Below are 18,069 nucleotides of genomic sequence, written 5' to 3'. Positions count from 1 at the left end.
TATTCAGACAACTTTGAAACTTACTTTGATCTCCTGTAGATCAAAGTGAATTTCCTGAAAAACAGTTGTGTGAATAAACATACCTTATATTATTTAAAAATAAGACAAAAGGTACTTGCTGGAATTGTTATATTTTATAGTTTGTGCTTCAAATCAGAGGTTTTCAACTACTGGGTCGGAAACCAAAAGTGGTTCGCAGGTCTTTTTTTCAATGGGTAATGGGCATTTGCTTTGATTTTAGATTTTATTTATTACTGTAGCAGGGTGCCATCTATTCTTACTGCCAAAGCAGTTACCCGGTACATTATTTTTCTTTCTAAAATCTAAATAACGATACATACTCTACATTCTTAATTAAAATGTTAATGTTTGATAATTCGTTTTAAGTTTCTGGATGAAATTATTTTGACAGAATAATTTTTTTCAATGAAAAGTTGTATTTATTCCACAGCTACTGGTGTGATAAACACAAATTTAATGAAACATATAATTTATCCATATTGATGTGTGGGTCCAGAAACTTAAATAGTTATAAACTGCTTTTTAAAATGTTTTATATTTCCTGATTGTCTTTTATTTTATTTTTTTTGCCTTTTTATTCCACATTGTTGTTATTTTTGCATTTTTTTTTCCTCTGCACAATGGAATTAACTCACTCATTTAAGAATGATCAAAGCTGTATCTTAATATGAAATTACTTCTAAGATCTGTAGAGTTTCTTCAATAGTTTTTTTCTTTCTTGCATTATTATTCATATCTTGTTGTTATCTAAAGGTTTCAGGGACACATTTGTTAATTTTCATATATATATATAAAAAACATGCACAATTAAAACAGATGGACAATCAATACTTTAGTATATAAACTCTAATATTTGAACGTTGACTACTACAGTATATACTATAAATGTGCATTTGTTCGAAAGATACTGTGTTTGTATTTTATATTCAACAATAACAATAGGAATTCTCAGAAAACCACCCCCGTCTTAACAGTGTGTAATGGTACGGTGTTAAAGAATGAATAAAAAAACGATTTTATTTTACTTTTTTCACATGTTTACACTGTGTCTAAATCTTGATGGAAAAAAATAAATAAACTTTAAAAAAAAAAAAAAAAAAAGGCAGTTAAATGTGTTTATTTAGTTTTGTCAGGATGTGTTCTGCAATAACACAAGTTGTAAAGACCTTTTCATTGCTAACGCAACATTTCCAGGATTCCTGAGAAGCATCAGGCTTTCATGCATGAGCGTGCACGTGCAGACTCGTGTGAAAGGAAGAAGAAAATAAAATGAGGCATGTGATTCCACTCTAGAGATAGTGTGATAGTCATTAGACACAGGGGCGTGTCTCCCCATGCAGCTAAAGGAATGCAGCGCCAGCTTGTTAGGCTGGTTTTATATCACTGTGCTATGTCACAATTTATAAAACATGACCGATCTAAGCATGCAAACACGAACGTAGGGGTTTGTGTGTTTTTGAAATCATTCAGTGTATTTTTCCTCTCATTTTGTGTGTTTTGGTTGTTGTTTTGGAGTATTTCAGTTGTCATTTTATGTGTTTTGGGAGACTTTTGTGTGTTTTTGTTGTCTTTCTGTATATCTTTGGAGTTATTGTGTTTATTTTTCTGTTTCTGTTGTTGTTTTGTACATTTTTGTTGTCAGTTTGTATATTTTTTGAAAACATTCTTTATATTTTTCCTCATTTTGCAAGTTTTTGTTGGTATTTTTGCGTGTTTTGGAGTCATTTTGTGTTTTTCTGTTGTAATTTTATGTGTTTTGGGAGTCTTTTGAGTGTTTTTGTTGTCATTCTGCTTATTTTTTGAGATTCTCAAAAAAATATACATATATATGTATATATTTTATAGCCCTATATTCTGTATATTTTTCCTCTCATTTTGCAAGTTTTTTGTTGGTATTTTGCGTGTTTTGGAGTCATTGTGTGTATTTCAGTTGTCATTTTTGTGTGTTTTGGGAGTCGTTCTTTATATTTGTCTGTCATTTGATGTTTATTTACCATCGTTTTGTGTGTGAATAGTCATTTTCTGTATTTTTGTTGTACTTTATTTTATTTTTCTCTCAATGTGTGTGTTTTTGGAATCATTTTCTGTGTTAACTTTTGCGCTGAGCATTAACACATGAAAGAACAAAAGGGCTTGTATATTTTTCCTCATTTTGTGTGTTTTTGTTGATGTTTTGGAGTAATGTTTGTCTATTTCTGTTGTCATTTTTTTTGTGTTTTGAAAGTCGTTCTTCATATATTTTCTGTCATTCAATGTATATTTTGTTTACCGTTGTTTCGTGTGTGATGAGTCGTTTTCTGTATTTTTCTTGTCTTTTTGTTTATAAAAAAATTAAATCTTCTGGCTAATTTAATAATTAATAATAATTATAATCAAATGCAAAGCCTAAGCGTTTTTTTTCTTCTTTCTATTGGATTTGATTAATTTAATAGGTAATTATTGGTGTTTTTATTTCCGTTTTCAGAAACGAATGCATGCGGGAAAGAAGACATGACGCAGCTGTTTTAATTGAAACCTGGTTGCCTAGCAACGCCCAAACTTTCGAGCGATGCTAGTTTCCTGATTGTTTTGAGCCACATTACATTATCACTGGACGTTTATTGGTCATATTTCATCATGTCAAAGACTAAAACAAAGAAAAAGGAGTCTTCCTCCAGCAAAGTGTCATTATCAGACCGACACGCAGAGTGAGTTTTGGTTGAGTCATTATTTTTAAGTGCTTTTAACTGCTGTTGTGAGGTTAGCTTAGTTAGCTAACAGCTGCTAGCTTAGCTATTAGCTGACGGTAAAATAAAGCAGTGTCATTGTTTACTAGGAACTGCTACTATATCACTTTATGGTTAATTTACTGTTGTTGTTGTTTTTTTTAGAAGTGCACGTAATTATATTCATTTTAAAGTAACAAATTGCGACACTACAGGCACCAAAAAAGAATAAAGCATAAAAAAAAACCATGTATTTATTTTTTAAAAGCACCTTTCAAATGAGCAATAAGCAATATATTTGCCTTACCAGATGGGGAATCTTATTTATTAAATTGTATTAATTTTATTTATTCAAATGATTAAAAATGGATACAAATAAATAAACGAATGGGGAAAAAAAATAACAAAAATCCCTCCCAAAAATATTATATATTTCAAAATAATACGCTTATTTCAACCAGATCTAAATACATATATATATATATATATATATATATATATATATATATATATATATATATATATATATATATATAAAAATAACATCAATATTAACTAAAATGTAAAAATTATAATACAATATAAAACAGGTAAACATGTTTTTTATTTGTATATTTATCCATAGTGCTTGGTTTTGGGGGTTTTTTCTGCTGGCATAACACTATAATTTCATACACATATTTTTTTCTGTATTCAATTCTAAAACTCCACAGAAGTGCATGTAAATAGATACATTTTAAAATAACAATACCTATATATATATATATAAAGCACCTCTCAAATTAGCAATAAGCAACACATTTGCCTTACTCGATAGGGAAATGTTTTTATTTTATTTTTGCATTTATTCAAATGCAAATGTATTTATAAAAAATCCAAAGTGGTTTACAATAACATAAAATAAATAAATAGTTCAATATTACCTTTTCAAACAGATATAAAAAAGAAAACAAAAATATAGAAAACACAAAATGCCATAAGCAGCTTTTTTACGTAAGTAAATAACATCAATATTAACTCAAACATAAAATATAAAGAGTATAATAAAAATCTAACACATGTTATATTACATGTTATATTGTATATTTATGGGGAAATGTATTTATTTTACTTTATTACTTATTCAAACGATTAAAAACAGATGAAAATGAGTAAACAAATGCAATAAATAACAGAAATCTCTCTAAAAAAAAAACCCAACCAATTTAAATATAATACACATTTATATCCAGCCTCACATTTAAAACTCACAGTACAATAATTTACAATACAGGAAAAATAAATAAATAGTTCAATATTAACATTTCAAACACATGTAAACATAAAACGCCAAGCAGCTTTAGCTATAAATAACATCAATATTAACTAAATTATAAAATATAAAAAATTTTTAGCAAAATATAAAACACATTTTACATGTTTTTTATTGCATATTTGTCCATAGTGTGTGGTTTTAAGGTATTATCTGCTGCTATAACACTATAATTTCTTGCAAAGATTAATAAACGTATATTCTATTCTAAAATACTACAATATAGACAGAGATATACAGTATTAGGTCATTGCAATTCTAAAAAAAATATCTTTAAATGCGTGAATCTTGACTTTGAAATGATTACAGAGAGAGCTCGCTGCTCACCACTTCCTCTCAGAGCCTCGGAGGTGGAGTGGAAAACAAGTTCCACGTCTGGCCTGAATGGAATGATGAGAAGGTCAACAAAGAGAAATGGGACTCAAGTGATGGAGCAGAAGATAGAAAATCCACTGGGAGTCTCACTGCGGTAAAGATCCAGGAAACACTATTTAATCTTTAAAATGATCGAGAGTATAAAACAGTGCACAATGCACGTACAGTAAGTGGTGTGCAAAAGGAACAGGAAATACAGCCTTATAATAAACACTTGAAATAATAATAATATTTTTTTAAATAGTATATATATTATGAACAGATGAAAGAAATGTTCATGCTTAAAAAATATCTCATTTCATTAGGTTTTTATTGTTGAAAAGCAGACATTTGTACATTTATTTTCCAGTCATTTTATTAGAAAGCTTTACATTCTCTAAGGCAGGGTTTCTCACATGAGGGTACGTGTACCCCTAGGGGTACGCGATGGCACTACAGGGGGTACTTGAGTGAGAGAGAGGAAATAAACAAATTAAATCATAAAAAACATGGGGTTTTATTATTTTTATCTTTAGTTAAAATTGATAATCATACTAAGTATTACCAGCAACTCACAAAACGACAAGAGAAACACACAAAACGTGAGAAAAATATACTGAAAAATAAAAAGAACAACAAAATACACAAAATGACAATAAGAAAAACACCTACTCTTACCAGCAACACACAGCAACAAATACACACTAAATGAGAGGAACAATACACAAGTTTACTACAAAATACACAAAAATAACAGAGAAACATACAAAACGACATAAGAAACCACAAAACGACACCAAAAGCTCACACACTGAGCTTGAATAATTGAAATAATACCATTACCACGCAAAAATGACAAGAAAAACACACAAAATAAGAGAAAAATATACTGAATAATAAAAAGTACAGACAACAACAAAAAACACAAAATAACTCTGAGAAAAATACTTAAAATTGATAATTGTGCTAAATATTACCAGCAACTCACAAAATGACAAGAAAAACACACAAAACGAGAGAAAAATATACTGAATAATAAAAAGAAGAACAAAATACACAAAATGACACTAAGAAAAATACCTACTATTACCAGCAACACACAAAACAACAACAAATACATGATAAATGAGAGGAAAAATACACAAGATCACTACAAAATACACAAAAATAACAGAGAAACATACAGAACGACACCAAAAACACACACACTGAGATGGAATAATTTAAATGATATCATTAACATGCACAATTGACACCAAAAACACACAAAATTAGAGAAAAATATACTGAATAATAAAAAGAACAGGCAGAATACACACAAAATGATGATAGGAATTATATTAATTAGAACATGAACTGAAAATACAAGGCTCAGGTGACAGGAAATGATGCAAACTATAGAAATAAATCTATTCAGGAGACACTAAATACAGTTTCATTCCACATTTTTACAAATATAGATTCTTTAAAATGTGTGTTATCACTAATTCATTCCATCATTATGATCTATATATCATTTTTAATGTATTTTTCAGATATATACATATATCTGAAATGTTAGATATGCAGTGTTGTTCTTATCTTCTTATTAAAATTATTTTTTCTTTGTGTTGGCAGCGATTCTTTGAGGATCCTGAGGGAAAAATTGCTTTACCTCCATCTTTGAAGGCACACCATTGGAAACGACCGGCAGATTTTGGTCTTGAAGAGGTAATTATCAAAAAAAAAAATATATATATATATATATATAAATGATACAAATACATTTTTATTAAATTTGTGTAAAGAATATTTATAAATTTTGATTAATTAAATAGTTCAATGAATACCATTATTAAAACATATTTCAGGAAGTTTATCTAAAAACTATCCAAATAAAAATAATTTTATCTCCTGTGTTTTATTTTGTAAATCTCATGGCCAAAAAATAATCTATACTCCATGATATGGCAGAATAATTATGAATGATAATAATAATTTATTTTATTTTATTTGCCATTTCATTTCAAACACAAATAAAAAAGGAAAATACATAAAACAAGAAAATAAATGTACAAAAATCAGTTAAAAAAGGAGCATGAAGCTCCTTAAACTCACGCCACACCCCCTTATTATCGCCCTATGATTCAATACAATATTACGGTTACTTCCTATATATAATGAATAGATTATTATTAATAATAATAATAATAATAATAATAATAATAAAACTAATGCACTTTACTGTCAATTTTTTAACTTATTTATCCTAATTTATTTGACATTTATTTCAAACAAAAATTCAAACGAAAAATTCATAAAAAACAAGAAATGATAAATGTTCAAAAAGGAGCCAGAAGCTTCTTAAACTTAAGCCCCACCCCCCTTACCACCCATATAATTCATTGCAATGTTACTGTTACTTCCTATACATGAGGAAAAGATTTAATATAAAATATGTATTGATCTATAATCAATCAACTGCACCAATAAACAGTATATAATTATACCATATACCTACAAAAAATATAATGCCAATTACTAATAAATAATTCTTATAGAAATGTATTTTAACCACTATAAATATATCATGAAATATTATTATGGACACAATTTTTAAAGTTAGATTTTTTTTGTTGAGTTTTTTAAATAAATAAATTAACTATACAACCCTGAGGTATTTTATTGTGAAGTTATATCTGTTAAATGTTTATCTGCGTGTGTAAAAATGTGTTTTGTTTCAGAAACTGACGGTTGTTGAAAATCAAGTGTTTGACGTCGTCTCCTCCAACAATCACCTGATGTGCAGCGAGGTTGGTTTTAACGTTTGTGTCATTTTTTATTTTTGCAAATTAACCATCTTTAAATGTTTGTTTTCATTTCAAACATTGGGACACATTTAAATTTTGCAGATAGGATTTTGTTAAATAAGAAAAAAAGTTGTTTATTCGTGGCTAGTAAAAGAGGAACTATGATTTCCTATGAAATGTAATGAAAATGAAACAATTGTATTAAATAAGAAAAAAAATGTTGCATGTTGAAACGTTTTTTTACCTTTTTAAGTTACTGCTAGTTTTTATTTACATTTTAAAATGATTAAAAATATTATTTAGATTTATACTTAAGAATCTTTAAGTATAGAATACAGTTGTTTGATATTGTGTGATGTATTTGAAAATAATATATATATAATTAAATGAATATGAAAATATATTTAAAAAATATATATATATATAAATATAATATAAATAAATATAATGAATATATATATTAAATTAAAAAAGTATATGTATTAAATTATATGAAAATAAATAATATAAATAAATATATATTAAATTAAATAAAAAAATAAAAATACATCACATACAATATCAAATAACTGCATTCTATACTTAAACATTATTATAAATAATTATATAGATCATTTTAATCAGTATTTTTTTTAAATGTATTTTTATCAATTACTAGACATTTCAGGGGACGCAATTTTAATTCCAGACAACCCCAAGGTTGAAAAACACTGTCTTACCCTTTAATTAAAGTGAAACCGTGAATATTTCTAATTTAAATAATGTATATCAAACTGGTAGCCCTTCAGATTATTCACTTTGGCCTTTAGTTTGATGATAGTTTGATTTATAATGTCAGCATATTGATCTGTCAGTGACAGTAATGAATGTGACAGGTCTGATTTGAGTACGTATTGATTGTGTGAGGACTGGTGTGTTTGTTTTATTCACCCTCTCTACACAGATGATGCGGTGGCTCATCAGTGAGATTCATATTGTCTGGAAGCTCAGTGACGACACACCAACACAACCAGGAAGCTGGAGACCCTGGGAACACATTTATTCTCTGTGTACAGTGGAGGACGGCCACACCCCTCTCTACAACGACTACGGAAAATATATAGTCAGACTTTACTGGATGGTAAGATTCACGTCACAAACATGGATAAGAATAAGAACACGTATCATTGATAAAGCTCTCACTTATAGAAACATTTTCAAATGTGTTTATACTGTTAAAGGTCCAGTATTATGCTGTTTTTCACCCAATAAACCCCAACAACATAATATTTGAGGTTTATTTTCCCAAACTGGCCTGTTTTCCAGAGTTTTAGCCTCTAAAAAGTGACTTTCTGAGCAGTTCTAAAAACTGTTTTGGAGCCTACTTATGCATATTCATGAGTAGGCATGTCTGTAGACGCTGACTCCACAAACAACAGCTGATCACAACAATTTTCTTTTGCTATCCACACACTGTTGTTATTGTTTTCAGCCAAAAAAACTGCACATTACAGTAAAACACATGGATATTTAAGAGGCTAATGTGATTGTGAGTCTGTCGCAGCGCTTTAGGCTGTGTGTTTATCACAGCAGCGGCAGCAGCAGAGATCAGCTGTTTCAAACACTCAACTCTATTAACTACAGGAATAGTGCATTTAAAGTGATAATCATTTGTTTTGTCTAAAGTGTCGCTGTGTCACAAACACGTCAGATCAAGTCAAAGGTGATACGAGGCGATATAGCGGATACTAAAAATGGAACGGCTCAGCGCATTGAAATATTGCTTGCGTGGGGCGTGGTTTGTTGGGGGTGTCGCTTGTACTGTACCCACGGGTCCACTTGGATACACTTCCATTTGGTACTTACATCGGTAGCAGGCACTTCCTGGAGGGGGTGGTTCAGACTTTAGTGATGTCAATAAAAAAATTTTGCTTGTTTTTCAGAGGGCAGGATTAGTCAGGATTGCTCACAGATGAAGGAAGGAAGCCTAATAATAATTTGGGGGTGTTTTTGATGAGGAATTAACATTGTAACAAGGTTAAAAGCTCAAAAAAAGTTGATTTAACATGATATAGGACCTTTTATGGCCCTTATTTATCAACCGTTCGTACGTTCGACCTAATTCATGCAAGCTTCGGTTTTTATCAATTGTGACGTGAGCGTGTGCTACGATCATATTTCACGTCTGGTCTAAGCTCGTGTACGCAAATCTGAGTGGATTTGTGGTTCAGCACAGCCAAATGACTGAGAATGAAAATAATTATTATACAAGCCTCAGCTGTCATTTAAGCACAAACAGAAACACATTTAGAACAGGTGCTGTATGGAGGAAACAGGACCTCATTCATGCTTTTAAATGGAAACAGTTCCTTAAAGTGTTTTGATCATTAATTTCTTTTCATGTGTTATTTGTTGCCTAAAGCGAGCAGACTGAGGCCGATATAAACAACATATTTCTGTGAGTCTCTCCAGGATCTTTGTTGTGAAGTTGTTCTCAGCGCACACAGGGGGGCAGACGTCGCCTGCTCAGTAGCTGATCTTCTTCCACAGAGTGTTTAATTGCGCTTCTTTAATTCCAGTTTTCACACGTTCAAAAAGCACATCTTTATTTTGCTCCACATCAGATGTGAAGTTGCTGATTTTGATTTTGGAAAAGCTCCTTTTCTTGTTTGACCTCAGTGGGCGGGGCCTCCGAAACAGGAGAACTGCCTGTTTTTTTCAGAGGCATCTGCTTATCGCTTTGATCAGAAGATGTCTTCAAAAAAACAAGTTCATTTTGTCTTCAAAAAGAACTTGCTGGAATTACTATGCCGAAGTCAAGGACACATTAAAGCGATCAGCAGACGCCTCTGAAGAAGACTGACAGTTGACAGTCGAAACATGTCAGGAGATTATGGGACAATATTGCCGTACATGGTTGAACGCGCCTCATAGGATGCATGCAGTTATTTAGGGAATGGGAAATAAGACTGAGGGGTATTTGGTGGGGGGGGGGGGGGATGGATGGATGAGAGAACCTTATCCTCTCAGAGCTCAAATCAATCTGTCTCACTGCTAGGCCAGAAGTAGCTGTGCTGCGTACATGGCCTGATGAATAGATAAAGGCTTAACAGGAGCACAGTTGCTTCAGAAGGAAAAAAAGGCTTATGTTGGATTTCTACACCAAGTAAAAACCAGAAGAATAGACGAGGCCTGGGGAGAATTTTATAGGAGGTGGTTTTCATTCATTTTTTGATCATGGTTTAGATGTAATTATTCTAAAGACTCTAAAGGTCATGGTGATACAGGCTTGTGAAGGCAGTAGATGAAGCTCAATATTCTGGGCAAAGACATGAATTATTTTGTTTCTCTACAATTTAGGTCAGTGAGGAAGTGGAAAGGAGAACATGGAGAAGGATGATATTCTGTAACAATGTGGATTCTGCTGCTTTGACAGACAAGCGTGACACAGTTGAAGGCACTAAGTTACTGCCAGTCATGGTTTGCCAGCAGATGCTTGTTGTGGTGACATCAGAGCACTATGACACAATCCCTTTCCATTTCCTCGTTGCTGAGTTCTTCAATGACTACTCCATGTTTTCATTCATCCAATTTGTTTCATCAGGTTGTGTTTATTGTTTTATCTCAAATCTACAGCAGATCTGCATTTTGACTTGAGCAATAGATGATTTGCGCTAAAACAAAAGTGGTATCACTTTATTTACTAGACTGAAATCATATATTTGATCTGGACTGGTTTTTTTTTGCTGTTTTGTTTGGCCAATCAGAGGTGGGTTTCTTGAGCGGTGAGTTATTGCTAGCTCCTGATGGGCACGTGTGGCTGCTAAAGAGACTTTGGCTGCATCTGAATAGTCTCTCCTATTGCCTTCTCTATTCTTTAACCCCGTGGATGACGTCACAGGGTTAAGGAAAGGTGTTTGGATAGGAGTTAGGAAAAGGCGATCACGTTTCTTTTGACAATCAGACACACTTCCTCTGGGTGACGTAATAATCTGACGGCCGTGACGGTTGGTTAGTGACGTCTGTCGTGTTGAAAAATTGACAACAGAAAACACTTTCCGCTGATATAATCTCAAAAATCACAAGGTTTGAATGTAAATCAAAGGAAAAGAGGCTACGAGGAACAAAAGTGAAACTCAAAGAACGTCACATGGTTGATCACTCTCACCTGCCACAACATAATGTGACTAAAAATATCTCTGATTCCTTTTTCTTGAGCGACAGTGTCTGTTTTATGTCAGTTATAATCTGATAATATATCTTACGTATAATAAGATATGGGTTTTAGATTATTTAAAATTGTTCAAATCATATTATTGCATTGGTAACTTACTTAATGATATCCGTCCCTTGTCGTTCTTTAAATGTTGTCGCCACAAGGAATTGCTGATCAGCATTATGTGGTCACCTTTGGTTAAGGATGCATCAGCGTTATCTAAGCTAAAGGAGGTTATAAAGGAAGCATTGAGCCTCTGTTCCTTAGCTTAAAGAGAATTGGAATGCTATTCATCATGGCCGCTACTTAAACATTTCCGGGGGTGAAGTAACAGTGGATAGGAAAGGAGATAGGAGGGACTATTCGAATGCACCCTTTACCTCTGAGCGGGAATGCAGGAAACTGAAGGCACTACAAAAGCCCTAATGTTCCCGTACTGATTCTTAATTTTCTTATTTTTACTCTAATACTTGGATTTTTTTAGGCCCTTCCCAGGGGTTCAGTTTCATTAAATTTGACAGGACGGTATTGGTTGGTGAAAAATTTTACGTGTCGTTTTTTGATGCAATTTCAGGTCTCGTTACCTCCACCTAGAGTTTGTAACTTTCCACTGGTTTGAACTAGCTGGATGGCATTCAGTAGGTACAGTATATGTATTAAACCGTGAATAGCAAAAAATTTAGGATAACCTAAATCGAACAGGAAGTCTGCAATTTAGCGGGCCAAATTTGGCACTTTATCTAAATATTTGGCCAAACCACACAAAATCCTCCTAGAGTTTTAAATAACCAAGGTGCAATGCATTTATTAAAGAACAAGCAGAATGGAAAACCTTCGTTTTAGTGTGTGCTGAAATAATAGTCCTTGAGTTTGACACGTGCTTTACCGGATTGAACGCTTTGAACCCAAGTTGTTATTAAAACTCTTCTTTTTCTTGTTTGTTTCCAGGGTTGTTGGAGGGAGATAACAGTGGATGACTCAATGCCATTTGACGAGGACGATAAACTGCTTCTTCCAGCTTCTACGTGTCAGTCAGAGCTGTGGCCCATGCTGTTGTCTAAAGCTCTAATCAAAGTGGCCAATGCACAGTAAGTTTACTCCTATTATTAGTTTGTAAATATTAAAATAACTAAGATTTGATTAAAATGTAGATTAATGCGTCAAGTTAAATTATTCAAATATGGAAGCTTGTTTTGTTGAAGTTACAACTTCAGTTTTAATGTCCACAGAAGGTCAAAACATGAATGTTTAATTCAGGGCAGGAAACAAAAAAAGCTGCTACTCTCTCCTGATAAATCATTTATTGGTTGTGGTGAAATTTGTCCTTTTTTTAATAGAAGAGCTAAACTTGGAACTATGGAACTGCCAGTCTTCTTCAGAGGCGTCTGTTGATTGCTTTGATGTGTCCTGGACTTCCGCGTAATAATTCCAGCAAGTATATTTTGCAAAAGCGACGTGTCCTTGACGCATCAAAGTGATCAGCAGACGCCTCTGAAGAAGACTGGCAGTGACAGTCAAAACATGTCAGGAGATAAAAGTAAATTTCCTGAGAAAAAGTTGTCTGAATAAATGAAACCTAAACATATTATTCAAAAATAACGTGATGGACTTCTTGCGCGAATGTCAAGGAAACATTCAAAGTGATCAGCAGACACCCTCTGAGGAAGACTGGCAGTGGACAGTCAAAACATGTCAGGAGATCAAAGTAAATTTCCTGAAAAAAATAGTTCTTTGAATAAATGAAACCTAAACATATTATTCAAAAGAAGACCAAAATGAACTTGCTGGAATTATTAGGCCAATCTTCAATGCATTGTGCGTTCTTGTCTGTTTTTAACTGTTGTTGTTGTTGTTGTTTGTGTGTGTGTGGGTGTGTGTGTGTGTGTGTGTGTGGTGTGTTTTAGTGGTTGTGTCAGAGGCCTGCGGGGAGCTGGCAGAATTTACATTCATCCATTGTTTGACCAGCTGGATTCCAGAAGTCCGTCCTATAGAGTAAGTAAATTGTTTCACTGAATTGTTAAACATATTTAAAATACGGAAAGATTTAAAATAATGCAGCAGTGTTCAAAACTTTTTTTTAGCTTTTTAAGGACAAAACAAGGCAGAATCTAAATAAGATGGTATCAGATTTTTAGCTACACACACACACACAAGCACAACACACACACACACACACACACACCACACACACACACACACACACACACACACACCCACACACACACACACACACACACACACACACCCACACACATTGTTGAACTGAAAATCATTCACACTTCCCTGGTCCAGTGCCAGTTCAACATTTGGTACGAGTGACAAAACATTGGTTTCACTTTAGACAAGAAGTGGTTCAAAGTCCAGTTGATTTTATGTACGTTATTTCTGTTGTGATCTTGTTTATTTTGTGTATTTTATGGTAATTCTGTCTCTTTTTGTAGCCATTTTGTAAATATTTCAGTTATTTTTGTGTATTTTTAGTCATCTTATGCAATTTCTGGTAGATTTTGTGTATTTCTGATTTTCTGTTGTCATTTTGTTCATTTTTGTGTATTTTTTGCTAATTCTGTCTCTTTTTCGAGTCATTTTCTGTAAATTTGTCATCATTTTGTGTAAATTTGTTGTCATTTTGTAAATATTTCAGTTATTTTTGTATATTTTTAGTCATCTTGTACAATTTCTGGTTGATTTTGTGTATTTCTGTTTTGATTTATTTTTTTTGCTAATTTTGTCTCTTTATTCAGTCTTTGTGTAAATATCTCTGATGTTTTATATACCAGGTTTTTGGTCAATTTTGTGTATTTTTGTTGTCGTTTTTTATGTGTACTGTGCATTTGTTGTGAGAGTGAATGTAAATGCTGCAGTAAATCGGTGACTCTCAAACATATATAATTAGTAGAACATATCCCGCTCCAAAAAACAACAAAATGGTGTGATTTTTAAAATATTTTTATGTATTTACTTCAACTAAAATTTCTTAAATTGAATAAATAAAAAAATGTTCACCCTTCTCCCCTCAGATCAGTTGACTTACAAAAAACCTGGGATTTCCTACAAGGAGCCATCCCAGTGTTCACGCATCAAGCTCCAAAAGATACGAGTGATCCGGCTCAAATGCATGAGCCGGAGAAAGGTAAGTACAGTTATTATTTATCCTCATAAATGTCTGACCCACTTACAGCAGGTTGATGCTTCAAGCCAGGGGTTCTCAACCTTGGGGTCAGGACTGGATTTGAGGACACTGGGAAGGGGTTTCCAGATGCTGTCAAGAAAACTATTATTTTTGGAACAATTTGAGCCCCCATTTTTGCTCATTTCTTTTTACCATTTTTCTTGCAACTACACCAAAACTTGCCATATTTTGCCATACTCCAATTTCAATGCCTTTTCTGCAAATTTTTTCCACTTTTAAGACATTTTCAGCTCTTATAAACCCTTTCCACCACTCTTCCCCACCTGATGTAGCATATGTTGACCCATCATTGCCACTTTTAACCTATGTTCATCATATTCATGCTTATTTTTGCAAATTTAACCACATTCACGATTTGTCATGCCCATAATTGTTCCAATATTGACACTTTTATCACTTTTTCTGTGTTTTTTGGAAACTCTAGTTTGCAACTTTTAACCAGTTTCTGTGACTTTCAAAATCCCATTTCACCACCACAATATTTTTTTTTAACAATTTGAGCCCATTTTTTGCTTATTTTTCTCTTTTTCTGCAACTTACACCAAACTACCATATTTTAACCTGTCTTCATTCCTTTTTCCTTTTCTTCATATTTTTTTTTCCTTTTAATGCATTTTTGCTACATTACTCCCATTTCTGACACTTCTACATCACATTTTAATGCACTTTCTGCAATTTTTTCCACTTTCAACACATTTTCAGCACTTATAAACCCTTTCACCACTTTTCCACCTAATGTCACATATGTTGACACATTATTGTAATGTTTTTCATCATATTTCATGCATTTTTTGGCCAATTTAACCACATTCGTGATTTGTCATACCCATTATTTGCCAGTTTAAAACTAATTGTTTTGAACCCTTTTATCACTATTTTGTCTGTTTTTAGCCCACTCTAAGTTGCAACTTTTAACAGTTTTTGTGGTTTTTTAAAATCCCATTTCACCACCATTTTGGTCACTTTTAACTCATTTTACATCTGATTAAAACAATGATTTATATCTTTAAGATGGCTATATACTATGGAGCTAATAATAATAAACTTCCTGGATAAATAAATAAATGTGGTTATCACAGATTCATAGAATAACTTAATGGATGGGCCCCAAATATTGTATTTTCTCTTTTCCAGCCACACTATAAGTAAGCTGCTGCCTCTTTCCTGTTCGTTGAAGCATCACTTCCTGTTTGACTGTGCTCATGTATTATAGAGGGCAAGAAGGGTTAATGCGTGTATGGTGGGCCATAAATAAACCAGCAGAGGGAGCAGTAGAAGGGTGAATTATTTGGTGCTCCCGCAGGGTAAGGGGAGCTTCCCGAGTAAAGTACGGCTATCAGAAAAAGGCAAAGTTGAAACGAAAGACATGCATGGCTCGATAAAAGCAACGTTAGCGACTCAGATTTCTCTAAATGTTCAAGATTATACAAGTTTAATCCTGGGTAAAATATGCAATAACAGTGTTTAAGTTAGAATTGCTAAAACATACAGTCATTTCATGCTTCACAAATAAATGCTAAAACATAAACACAATTTTCTATTGTCTACAATGAAATGCAAACAGAAAAGCTAATTCTTCATATTGAATTTGAAGACGTTCTCATTTCTTTCTCTTTGATTTTTCATGTGGGGCCTTCATATTAGTTCAGTGCTCTTATCTTTTCTTATCGCATCTTATCTCTCCTGTTCACGGTTTTTCAAATGGATTTTCCGTGTCTCCTGCTTCTATAGAATGTACTGTAAGATGCTGTGTGGAGGAAAGATGTAGTAAGGTCTCCTAATGCAGACCAGATAAAGGCCACCTGTTTTATTTCTATTGATGGAGGCTGAATGTCTTTTGTCTTTTTACATATGTAAACAATGGCTCTTATTAACTATTAACCCTTCTTTTTTACCCATGCACACATCCAAACCTTTGACATCTAGTTCAGACATAGGCAACTGGCGGCCCGGGGGCCACATGCAGCCCATGGTCTCATTTTTTGCGGCCATACATAATGACAAAAAATAAACAAAACAACAGCAAAAATACCGAAAACTACTTCCAAAACCCACAAAACGACTTCACAAACACACAACGATGTAAAAAACATTAACCAAATTTACAAAAATGACTCCAAAAACATCCAAAATAATATAAAAATACCCCACATGACTCCAAAAAAGGAACAAAATTACAGAAAACACACAAAATCAAAAGGAAAATTTATAAAACGATAATAAATGCACATGGAACGACTCTGAAAACATATTTAACTAAAGCACTCAAACGACTCAAAAAACGTACAAAATTACAGAAAAACATACAAAAGGATAAGAAAAATGCAAAAAATCATAACAAAAATATCAGAAAATGTACAAAACGATAACAAATGTGCACAAAGTGACTCCTTAAAACATACATAATTACAGGAAAATACACAAAACCACTACCAAAATAAACAGATACCAGAGAAATATACAAAACGACAACAAAAACAAACAAAATGATACAAAAATATACAAAATGACTTTAAGAACAAACAAAATTAAATAAAAATACCCCAAATGAGTAAAAAAAAAAAAAAAACTGTCACTGAAATAGACACAAAAGGATTAGAAAAATACAAAAAGACTCACAAGAACATTTACGAACCGATAACTAATGACTCCTGAAAACATACATAATTATAGGAAAATATACAAAATGAAAACAAAAACACATTAATAGAAAAATATACAACATGACTCCAAAAATGCACAAAACACCAGAAACGCTCACAAAAACCTTTTATTCTTTCATGTATTAATGATCAGATTAATCATTATTTTAACATGAATGTTGATAATAATTGTATTTTTGGCTTGTCTGTCTATGTCTCTCAGGGGTCACGGACATTGTTGTGTGTGCCAACTACCAAGCTTTTCAACGGGAAAACAAATCCCAAGTGGTGAGTGTTAAGACTGTCTTTCTATTGTTATATTTTTCAGAATCATCAAGTCTTGCAAATTTAAAATGATAATAATAAAATGTGGTGTTTAAGGCCGACTCCTCACAGTTACTACGCCGCTACGGTCTCTCCCTGCTTCTCAACCACGTCGTTCTGCTGACGAGAACCCGCTCGTGCCCGCTGGAGGCGCCACCCAAACCTCCTCCTGTGCCCCGATGGAAACTCATTCGCCCTCAAAATAAGAACGTGGCCACGTCTGAACCACAAAGTGAGCGATGGAAATGATCAGATTAAATAATATCTGGCATCAACTGTTCTTTAGGAATGTGTGAAAAAGCAGTGGTGAGATGGTGTGAGATGGTGTTTTGTTTGTGTGTTTGCAGAGTGTGCTTCACCAGCACCAGAGCACTTCATTGGGTTTGCCAGTGCTTTTGTCTCAGATGGTGCTGATGGTACTCCAGAGATGTACGTATAACTCACTTGTGTTTGTTTGCTTTAGGGTTCTCTCTATGGAAAGTAAAGATTTATTATTGGTAAAGTCAGTACACTTTACTAATGAAGCAAAACGTG

The 18,069-nt window shown here is 32.9% G+C and overlaps 1 protein-coding gene across 1 annotated transcript in view; it reads left to right on the top strand.

Moving 5' to 3' along the window:
* The first annotated feature begins 2,508 nt into the window (after nucleotides 1–2,508).
* adgb (androglobin) overlaps nucleotides 2,509–18,069 on the top strand; it is a 50,395-nt gene continuing 34,834 nt past the window's right edge. The window contains exons 1-11 of the mRNA XM_028440343.1: nucleotides 2,509–2,708; nucleotides 4,348–4,507; nucleotides 6,010–6,102; nucleotides 7,116–7,184; nucleotides 8,125–8,301; nucleotides 12,325–12,464; nucleotides 13,282–13,368; nucleotides 14,397–14,509; nucleotides 17,435–17,499; nucleotides 17,593–17,767; nucleotides 17,883–17,964. Coding sequence (XP_028296144.1) covers nucleotides 2,638–2,708; nucleotides 4,348–4,507; nucleotides 6,010–6,102; nucleotides 7,116–7,184; nucleotides 8,125–8,301; nucleotides 12,325–12,464; nucleotides 13,282–13,368; nucleotides 14,397–14,509; nucleotides 17,435–17,499; nucleotides 17,593–17,767; nucleotides 17,883–17,964 — 1,232 coding nt within the window. The 5' untranslated portion in view covers nucleotides 2,509–2,637. The remainder of the gene's footprint in view (nucleotides 2,709–4,347; nucleotides 4,508–6,009; nucleotides 6,103–7,115; nucleotides 7,185–8,124; nucleotides 8,302–12,324; nucleotides 12,465–13,281; nucleotides 13,369–14,396; nucleotides 14,510–17,434; nucleotides 17,500–17,592; nucleotides 17,768–17,882; nucleotides 17,965–18,069) is intronic.

This window comes from Gouania willdenowi, chromosome 24, assembly GCF_900634775.1.
Source record: "Gouania willdenowi chromosome 24, fGouWil2.1, whole genome shotgun sequence".
Taxonomy (NCBI): Eukaryota; Metazoa; Chordata; class Actinopteri; order Blenniiformes; family Gobiesocidae; genus Gouania; species Gouania willdenowi.
This window is presented reverse-complemented; position numbering and strand designations above follow the sequence as displayed.